General features: G+C 32.9%; 1 protein-coding gene across 1 annotated transcript in view; it reads left to right on the top strand.

The window, feature by feature from the left end:
* LOC144966969 (EF-hand calcium-binding domain-containing protein 6-like) overlaps positions 1-10,655 on the top strand; it is a 45,105-nt gene that overhangs the window by 17,969 nt on the left and 16,481 nt on the right. The window contains exons 3-13 of the mRNA XM_078903663.1: positions 114-241; positions 1,516-1,635; positions 2,094-2,188; positions 3,256-3,319; positions 3,689-3,825; positions 4,666-4,778; positions 6,026-6,156; positions 6,791-6,939; positions 7,714-7,945; positions 8,971-9,141; positions 10,408-10,482. Coding sequence (XP_078759789.1) covers positions 114-241; positions 1,516-1,635; positions 2,094-2,188; positions 3,256-3,319; positions 3,689-3,825; positions 4,666-4,778; positions 6,026-6,156; positions 6,791-6,939; positions 7,714-7,945; positions 8,971-9,141; positions 10,408-10,482 — 1,415 coding nt within the window. The remainder of the gene's footprint in view (positions 1-113; positions 242-1,515; positions 1,636-2,093; positions 2,189-3,255; positions 3,320-3,688; positions 3,826-4,665; positions 4,779-6,025; positions 6,157-6,790; positions 6,940-7,713; positions 7,946-8,970; positions 9,142-10,407; positions 10,483-10,655) is intronic.

The raw sequence follows: 10,655 nt of genomic DNA, 5'->3' as shown, positions 1-10,655 counted from the left end.
ATGTCTGCTGCTTTTGTCAGAGAGTTGATCATCAGTATATAATGGTAAATCTGTTCGAATCCTGAGTAGATAATGGTGTAACATCCAATCACTCTTTTCTTTTTATCTCGTAGGGTCAGGTCACCTTGCAGGGGAAGGAGGAGAGTTCATCCCTCAGGTCTCCCACACGAACCTGTCCATCATTGAAGTGGAGGCAACTCTCCGGGAGAAAGTCAAGAGTAAATATGACAACTTGAGACAGGTGAGTTGTCTTATAATATTTGATGTAACACATTCGTATTAAAGAAATATGGGGACACAACAAAATCCATGTTATAGGTGTTGAGGGGTTTGTTTTTTGTTTTGTTTTGTTTTTTTTTTTGGTTGTTTTTGGGGGGGGTTTTTGGTTGTTTTTGGGGGGTTTTTTTGGTTGTTTTTGGGGGGTTTTTTGGTTGTTTTTGGGGGGTTCTTTTGGTTGTTTTTGGGGGTTTTTTGGTTGTTTTGCTTGTTTTTGTTTATTTTGTTTATTATTTTCTTTTTTTTTGAGATAAGGGGGGGGGGGGGGGCTGAAAAGGGAGATGGTGTGCTTGAGAATCTCATAAATGACAGTCATGCACACATACACATCAACACACACACACACACACACACCATGCTTCAATCACTGTGGATACAACTGCTTTAACCATGGATGATAAAGGGAGACCATTCTTACCCCTTGACATGATACAGTTAGATTCCAGGCATGCGTTGTGAGTTCTGCAACTGAATCTTCCAAATGCATTTTAAAATTAACATTACAAAAAGAATTCCGAGGGTTCATTATCATTTGTCACCCACCAACTCAAAACGGTTTAACATTGGAAACTGAGTTAATTTCTACATATTTGTTTGTACAGTTTTTACAGCGCTTGCAACACATTTAGGTTTTATCCTCGCCAGTAAAAAAGAAATGAAATGGGATAGTGAAAAAAATAAAGAATTAGAAGTAAAAGTAGCCTAGAAAATAAAAATAAAGGGAGATGGCTCAAATATGAAACAGAAGTAGATTCCAAGAGTACGCTATCAGTGTACTTAGTTTAGTTTGAGTTTACCTAGCAGTCTTATCCAGAAACCAGCACAAGAGGAATACACGCAAATATTTACAGAATACATCGAAAACAGAAACCATAAACTACAATACATAACAGAGAGATCATTTACAAATAGCAAATAACTTCCTTCCCACCATGGGACTTTGAAGGACCCCACCAAGTTTCTACATGTTTCAGTAGAGAATAAATACTATTTCTGACATTACAACAAATTATAAGATCATGTTTTTTCTTATAATGTTAAATCTATAATATTCACTTTCCAGGGTCTGAGTGATCATGAGATAATAACATTTTGAAGCAACAAGTCACATATTTATGGTTTTCTCATTTTATTATAATCATGTAGCGTCACCAAACTTTTTATTATAATCATGTAGCGTCACCAAACTTTTTATTATAATCATGTGACGTCACCAAACTTTTTATTCTTTTCCTTCAGGCTTTCAAAATGTACGACATTGACCAAAATGAAACGGTGACCAAGGGGGAATTCCGCCGTGTTTTGGAGTCGTATTGCATGCCTCTCACTACTGAACAGTTTGACTCCATCGTAGCAAAGGTAAACCCGCCCAGTGTGTCAAAACAAATGTCTTTCTTTTTTCAATGTTATAATATGTGTGTTCAAAGGGTTACTGGGACCCTTCAGGGCAGAAGATCAAGGGGAAGGCCACGGGGAACATGGAGAAGAATTAAAAAGCTGATATAAAGAGGAGTGATAAGACATGGAACGAGTTTTTAAAAAGTTAGCTCAGGATAGAGAAGGATGGAAACTGTTTGTCTGTGGTAGTTACCCTGACCCAGGGTGAAAAAGGCAATGATGTGATGTTAAAAGGGTTGAGGGAGAATCAGGTTTGCAACTTTTTAGATTATAAAAAATATGCTAACACACACACACATACACACACACACACACACGTATATAATATATATATATATATATATATATATATATATATATATATATATATATATATATATATATATATATATATATAAGTTCTTATTCTGTCTTCCAAGGTGGACAGAACAAATGGAGGGACGACAGTGAAATATGTTGACTTTCTGAACAAGTTCCTCGGGAGTGATTCAAACACTCAAACCAGAAATGTCAGGTACTGTAAATTGTTATTGTATAATAGAAATAAATATCCACTTGTCTCGTCAATTGCTTTATCACACTACCGCCACTTTTATGGGTTTTATGGGTGTATTTCTAATGATTGAATTATGGATACTGTCAGGCATATCAAAGCTTTTGAATAATGGCTTTCCCAATTGCTTTCTTTTTACCTATTGACGTCAGTGTTTTTCCTGTAAGGTTTGTGGGGATTTTTATATATAAAAAGCTGAATGCAAGATCAATGAAAGGCCTTTGATATTCATTGTTTGTTATGACTTTGATATACTTACGTTTACTTTATAACTTCTTCAACTATTTAAATATTTGACAGGGAAAACAAGTGTTGTTTTGATTATAAATTAACATCAGTATTGCATTGAAATGAAAAGAAAAAAATGTTAACTGACACCAAAAGGCACTCAAAGAAATTGAATGTAAAGAATAGAGTTATTATTGAACAGGTCGATGTGGTGCTCGCCCAAGCGTTCAATAACATTTGATCTAAAATCAATATCTATCTGGGTGTGTTTTACTATGATTATTCTCATTGTTTGCCATACAGTAACGAGTAGGCTGTGAAAGAAGTATATATTTATTCTCTAATCAACTCGTAATGGTCATTTAACAAGATTTCTACTTAGGAAACTTTATAAAATGGAGGAGATCATGAACTGGATGTGAGATATTTTACATCGTTTTATTCTTTATTTTCATTATTATTATTATTATTATTATTATTATTATTATTATTATTATTATTATTATTATTATTATTATTATTATTATATTATTATTATTATTATTATTATTATTATTATTATTATTATTATTATTATTATTATTATTATTTTAATATTATCATCATCATCATCATCATCATCATCATCATCATCATCATCATCATTATTATTATTATTATTATTATTATTATTATTATTATTATTATTATTATTATTATTGTTATCATCTTTATTATTACCATTGTTGTTGTTGTTATTTTCATTACCCTTCTCTGTGGCAAAACGGTGTTTTTCTAAGATAGTAAATTGTCCATTTCAGGTCAGGTCCCCCGGCTCCCAGGGAGGTCAATATGGATATGATTGAAAAATTACTGAGAGAAAGGGTTAGTGATACGTATTGTCATACATTTAAAACTAGAAGATTCAATTGCAGACGTGTCTTTTTTTTTTTTTCGTAATTTGTTTTTAAAATTGTATTTCAATTTTTTTCTTTTTTTCTTTTTTTTTAAAATCAAATGCTTTAATTTTATTTTCTATATTGCCACTTCAAAAGATTAATACAATATTTAAGTGATCGTGGCTTAAACGTACATCGAATATTTTCCTTGATCGAATTTCTAGATTTAGTTATGGTTTTTGATAAATGGCAATATTCAGCTTGAACCTTAGATATGGTTTGCATCTAGACTAGAACATATCCAAAAAAAATATTAATCCTCTTTATTATATTGATTTTACTTGTGTCACCCCAGGTCAGTGCCAACCTCCGGTCCGTAATTCGTGGTTTGCAGTTGTTTGATTATAACATGGATGGAAAGATACAGAGACACGAACTCAGGAGAGTGCTGGAGAATTATTGCTTTAAATTCACTGATCAGCAATATGAAAAGTAATTCTGTTTTTGGCAATGTATATATTTTAAATGTCCTTTTCTTTTTCAAACAATCTTTTTAATGTTAAACTTATCCTCATCATAATGTCAACCCCATTTGTAAAGAAGACCTACATTGGTTATAAAATGAAACAAAATGAGTATTAGTATTTTGATTACTTTGATTATTTGAGGGGGTCCCAAAAACTCTGTTGGTAGAGCATTCGCTTCCAGCCCAAAGGACTGAGATCGATCTCCTGTAAAGTCAAGATTTTTATCCCCCCTACCCCCCCCCCCCCTCCCCCCCTGTCCATCCAGCAGTGATTAGGTAGCTGGATCTCTTAGATTTTGCAAAAGTATTTTTAATAGACGACCTTCCTATCTATAGGGTGGCGAGAAATTGTCCATTTCATGCAATAGAAATCAGGATAAACTCTGGCTCCCCGGGCCTTATGACTCTGAAAGACAAATTGATAATTTGAAGTTACAATTATTGATTATGTAAGCTATAAGTTGGTTGGTGTATGGAATCTTGTTGGTTGGTGTATGGAATCTTGTTGGTTGGTGTATGGAATCTTGTTGGTTGGTGTATGCAATCTTAACTTTCTTGTCAAACAAACTAAATTTGGAAAATGTGCATTAAAAACAAGATAAAATTGCAGTCAATCAATTCAAAACAAGATAAAATTACAGTCAATCAATTCAAAACAAGATAAAATTACAGTCAATCAATTCAAAACAAGATAAAATTACAGTCAATCAATTCAAAACAAGATAAAATTACAGTCAACCAATCATAAAAACCAGTTTCCTGTCAAAATGCTCACATTTTTTTTTTGTCTTATTCTTTGTGTCCAGACTGTGGCTGCGATACGATTTTCATCACACAGGACTCGTCAACTACAGAGACTTCTTAAAAAGACTTGGCGTGGAGTATAAGCATAGTTCTGGTGCTAATAAAACCATTGGCGGTATGTAATACAGCAGAATGTCGTTGTAAAAAAAGGGCATAATTTTTATATGTACCTTGTGATAATCTCACAGTTTATGAAAAGACGGACCTACTTCAAAGAACATCATAACACTTTGCTGCTAGTTAGAAAACAAAAGAGTGACAATGAAATATTATTTTCAAGTTGAAGGATTTTTGTCATGGAAGACTTTTTTCTTTCTAATCATTTGTTTTAACAGCTCAACAATTAATTGCTATTTTAGATACTCTTTTGATCAATAACGTGTTTTATGGGGGGGGGGGGGGGTTGTGGTTTTTATTTTTGCTTTTTAAAATTGTTGGGTTTTGGGGGGAGGGGGCGTTTGATATTTTTGGGGGGTCTTTTTGTTGGTTTTTGTTGTTGTTGTTGTTGTTTTTTTTTTCGTTTTTTTTTTTTTGGTTATTATATGGTTATTTTTTCGTTTTCTGTTCTGTTTTTGCTTTTTTTCGGAGGATGAGTTGTATTTTTCTAAACTTGCCATTTGAATTAATCCTTCATCTTCTCTTTAAAATTTAAGTCACCAAAACGCCTTTGAAATATCGAGGATGTTCGAAAAACATGCACTCTCAACATTATTCTGTAACTTAGGACAATTTTAAAACTTACAATACAATGCCAAAGAAGATCAGAAACATAGAAATGATATTCATTTAAACGACGTCTTGATTTTGGTGTCAGTTGCCTCCTTGCTAAGGGATGGGATATTAGACCACTATTGTCATCTGTTTTATAATGATCTACAGGCCAATCTTCTTTCGTTTTTTTTCTTAGATCAGAAAACAAGTGGAATTCTGTTGAACTCGCATGTTTGAGACACAACTATTTCTCTATTCGATTTTTGATATCCTTTATTATAGCCAAGTTTTGTTTAACAAAAGCATTTTTACATAGAATTGAAAGTTGCTCTTTTAAAATTTACTCATTTGATCCCCTTTTGTTTAGAATTTACAATGTATAGAAAAGCCAACTTTATTCTAATTAAGAAGTAAAAAAAAATTGAGTTTTTATATAGCGCAATATCTACTTAACGTGTTCAAAGCGCTTTACAAAGGGTCCCAAAGTAATGAGCAAAGTTCTTTAACTGGTATCATATTCAGCTCAACGCATAGATGAGAAGTCAAGATCTTCTGAGTTTGAGAGAATATCAAATTAAGAGACACACACACACTTGTTCAGAGCTTTAAATATTAGAGAATCAATCGTTATTTCATGGCAATATATTGCAGCCTCCAAGATGCCCCAGATCTTAGCAGCAAAGAAGGGAGTGAATGACCATCTCTTGAGTCAGCAGCGGGAGGACGAGAAATTATTACGTTCTCTGACCTTTGACCAAATAGAACACGAGTTTAGAAAGAGGGTAATTGTGTTTTTTTTTTCATTCTTAATATTCGATAGGCTTTTTCTAGTTTGTAGCAATCTTAATTATCCTGTGCACTACCATATTTTATTTATTTTTGTCTTTATTTCATGGATTGAATCTCTTTAGGTGGAATTGGAAACCTGGTTTTATTAAGATTAATTGTTTTCAAACTCAGCTAATGAAAAGAGTAAAATATTTAAAGTTGGCGCTTAGTGTAAAAGCAGTCGTATTTTAATTAGCAGTTGACAAGCTGTTTTAATTGAAATCAATCTCCATTGAAATGATTGGCCAGCAGTTTTCCTGGGCTCATTTTAATTTAAATGTAGTGGAAAATTGTTTGTTTGTCTTTTGGTTGCTGTTTTTTTTGGGGGGTTTTTTTTTAATATATTCTTTTGTTATAGTTATGTTTGTTTTTTTAAGGGGTGATTTTGTTTTTTGTTTTTTTTTTGTTGTTGTTTTTTTTTGGGGGGGGGGGGGTATTTTTTCACTTTAGTTTTTGTTTTTCATTCTTTCAACTATTTATTTACCTTACTTTATTCCAGCCAATTTATATATTCATATCTTCAGCAACCAATAGCAGCATCAATGAGGAAATCCTTTTCATGATCATACTTTCTATGCTCTTCAACAGATGAAAACAAATTACTTGAAGTTGAAAAAGGCCTTTATTGCCTTCGATCCGCATCTGGACGGCTATGTGTCTATTGATGACCTCAAGTCTATTCTTAACAGCTTTGCAATGCCCTTGTCAGATCAGCTTTTTATGCAACTAATGGAAAAGTAATTCATTTTTTAAAAATAGATAAAACATAGAACATAGATTTGCCATTAAGTGTCCAAGGTTTTTAAAATTATTTTATCTCACTAAGGTATTTGTATTTCTGACTTAAGACCGTTCTAAGCTGACTTTTTACATGTATTTTATCATCATCTGCATCACTCAAAGCTAACAATATCAATTTGGCCCAGGTTAATGATGTCTACTGTTATGAGAGAAATTCATTATTTCTGGCATGTTCTGAAGTTAACTTTATATTTTATTTTCAATTTATGAAAAAGAGATGAAAGTTGTGTCAGGTAATTTGGAATTCTTCTGCTATTCAAGCTTAGAGGATAAGAATTATGAAAACCTTTCAGACAATTCAATCTGGGATTTTTGAAAAGATTGAGTTAAAATGTTTAAACGTTTTGTTTTTTCTTAATTACGAACATTTATATAGAGCATTTCCACTGTTTTACCATGCTTAATGCACCTTATATTGTTTCATTGATTCCCTTCGCAGGCCATATGGAACCATAATATATCCAATCCATATGGTACCAGTCGCCTGTTAGGTTTTCCTTTTGTACTAACACTCATACAATATCTACCACTGCCTATTAGCCAGGTACTCATTCACAACTGAATTGATTAGATAATGTGTGTTAAGTGCCTTTCCCAAGGACACAATGTCAGGACTAGAATTTTCCACAATTAGTGTCATTTAATCCAAGGAATTTATTTCTGAGAAAAATAACGGGTTTAATTACCTTCTTTTCTTTAAAACTTCGTAGATGTGGTGTCAAGGCCAGTGGTCGGGTAGCATGGGAAATTTTTCTAGAAAATTTTCAGAACCCAGTTACTGTTGGTAACGGCCAGACCCTTCCTATACGCCCCAACCACCGCATTCACCCAATCATGGAAACACAGGGCGTGGTTGATTGGGACACGATCTGGAAACAGCTGTACAAACGTGTACAGTCACACTACCACAGCTTGAAAGAGGCTTTTCTGCAAATGGACAAGGTCTGTACAATATCTATATGTTTTTTTAAACTTATTCTTTCATGCAAGTTGATCTCCCAATCCATGAATGCGTTTTAATGAAAAGAATTGCAGGTTATCTTGCCCATTGACATAGAAAATGCTCCTTATTTAGCTTTGCTTCTTTGTTGTGAGGACAATAGAGTGATCACTGAATTCCAACATTCCTTAAGTGTCACATATAACTGATCCTCTTTTAAAAAGAAATCGATTCCGCCCTTTCGCAACGGCACTATTAAATCACGCCACCTTGGCATTCCATGAAGGAATATAGATAATCAATCAAACACAATGTGTGACGTCAACAGGAATCACTCATGGTTTCCAAAGTGAGCAAGTTGGGGTTAATAATATTGCCCAAAGAAAAAAAAACGAAAGTGCCTGAAGCAGGGCTCGAATCCGGTACCTTCTGGATTATAGTGCAATGCCTTAACCACTCAGCCACTTCGCTGCCCTGAATTGTTTTTCTGTGCCACCAACTGGTAATTCATCATAGACCTTGATTATAGTTTTTAAAAATCAGAGAGTTATTCAAAATATGTCCCCAATAGGCTACATAAAAAGAGCACTCCTCAGTTTTCTTCAACTTAATTTATCTTTCATTCAGAGACGAAGCTGAAAGTTGTTATGAGATGATTAAAGTTTTATCATCATCATCCACCATGGCTTGTACTCTTGAGTATGTTGCCAGTCAGCTGTCTGCACGCGGCGTCCATGACATCTGCGTTTCTTTTAAAATCACTTTTGGTCATGCTTAGGATATCTAAATATATCATTCTCTGTCTTCCTCTCGCTCTCATTCCTTCGATCATCCCAGATGTTACCAACTTTTCTATTCCGTCTCTCCTCCACACATGTCCCAGAAACCGTGTCTGCCTCTTTCTGATGGTATTTATCATTATTCTTCCTTTTCTCATCTTCGCCAATACAATGTTTTATAGTGACAGCAAAATGTTGTTATTTTTTTATTTTTTTATTATATCTTTCATTTATTTTCGTCCTCACAGAATAGAGATGGGAAAGTGACAAAGAAGGAGTTTCGAGAACTTGTGGAGAGATTCACATTTCATCTCGATGACAAACAATTTAAAGAGCTGATGAGTCGAATAGAAATCAGTCAAGGAAACAAAGTGGATTACCACACATTTCTCAGGTTGTTCGAAGAGAAGGAAACAAAGGTAAGCCTTGAATGTTGAAATAATTATATGCGCATTTTTATATATCTACAGCTCATTCTAACCATTATACTAAGTTCGATGTACGTCTCAATTTATTCATCAAAGTCATGCTAAGCTGCTCGAAGCTGTGGACTGTAAAAAGTATTATTCCAGCCCTCTCATTGGAAAACCCTATCATTTCTTAGTAAATACATATTTATTGAATAATGCTTTGAACGTGTTGAATACAAATTTTATTCAACGATTGCAGAATATTTTCACACATTTTATTGGTGTGAAATTATGTGTAAAAGACGGCTGATTGGTAATTAAATACAAATCCAACGTTTTTATTTTCGGGTCAAATTGTCATTCAAGCAGAAGGAGAAAAGATACAAATTATAGTGAATAGAAGTACTAATATAATACCATTTGGTCACAAAATATCTAATAATCTTACTTGGAAGGGTAGAATAAACATATTCTTTCATTTCTTTATATTTATTAAACTCGTTATATTTTTATCGTGCAATAACACATACTCACAAGCTCGTTGTGTTATTGGGCACGATAAAAATAACTCGTTTCATAAATACAAAGAGATGAAAGAATCATATAATAAACAAAAATGATTATAAAGGCTTCAAATAAGAACAAAATACCAAAACATGGAACGTTTTGGGCTCAAAACTCTTCTTCAGCCAACAACAAAAACCAATAAAGACATAAATACATTACTAAATTCCAGATCTACGACAGAGAAATTTTGTAGGTCCTCTCTCTAGAAGAAAAATTTTAGAATGTAAACAATAAGAAATGTCCGTTTTGTTTACATTCCAAGATGGCATTTTGTTCTTTTTTTAAAGCTGCTATATTCATTTTTGTTGATTCATTTATTCATAAGCAAGGCCTTATGAATTATATTGATATACACAAAAGTGTATGTGAATGTTTTTTCACGGGAGATAATGCCATAAACCATTTTTTGAAAGTTTCCTCATTCCTGATCAGAGTGTCAAGCAGCTTATGTGAGACGAGCAGACGGTCTCTCTAACATGACAATGATTCACTGAGGCAAATCATAATTTAGCTTTACTGTTGCTTTAATATTCTTTCCTTCTTTTTTTTTTTTTTTTTTTTTTTTGCTTATTTTACGTTTGCAGACTGATTTATACTGATATTATTGTTAATTATGCACAGTTGTTTTTGTGTCTGCAACTCAGCATCAGCACGTAGCCTTTGCGATGTTTACACTGGTGATAAATTATTCTATTTGTGTCTCCCTAGGAAGGGCACAAGTGGCTCAAGTCTGTCCATAAATACAATGACGTTCCAAAACCTGCTGTTGTTGCTTGGGAAACTGTAAGTTTCAAAACCGCATGAGTGATCAGTAATATGTTTTAATGATGACGATGATTATTATTATTATTATTATTATTATTATTATTATTATTATTATTATTATTATTATTATTATTATTATTATTATTATTTTATTATTATTATTATTTTATTATTATTATTATTATTATTAT

This window comes from Berghia stephanieae, chromosome 3 (genome assembly GCF_034508935.2).
Source record: "Berghia stephanieae isolate SIO BIC M18660-M18661 chromosome 3, UCSD_Bste_1.3, whole genome shotgun sequence".
NCBI classification, from domain to species: Eukaryota; Metazoa; Mollusca; class Gastropoda; order Nudibranchia; family Aeolidiidae; genus Berghia; species Berghia stephanieae.
This window is presented reverse-complemented; position numbering and strand designations above follow the sequence as displayed.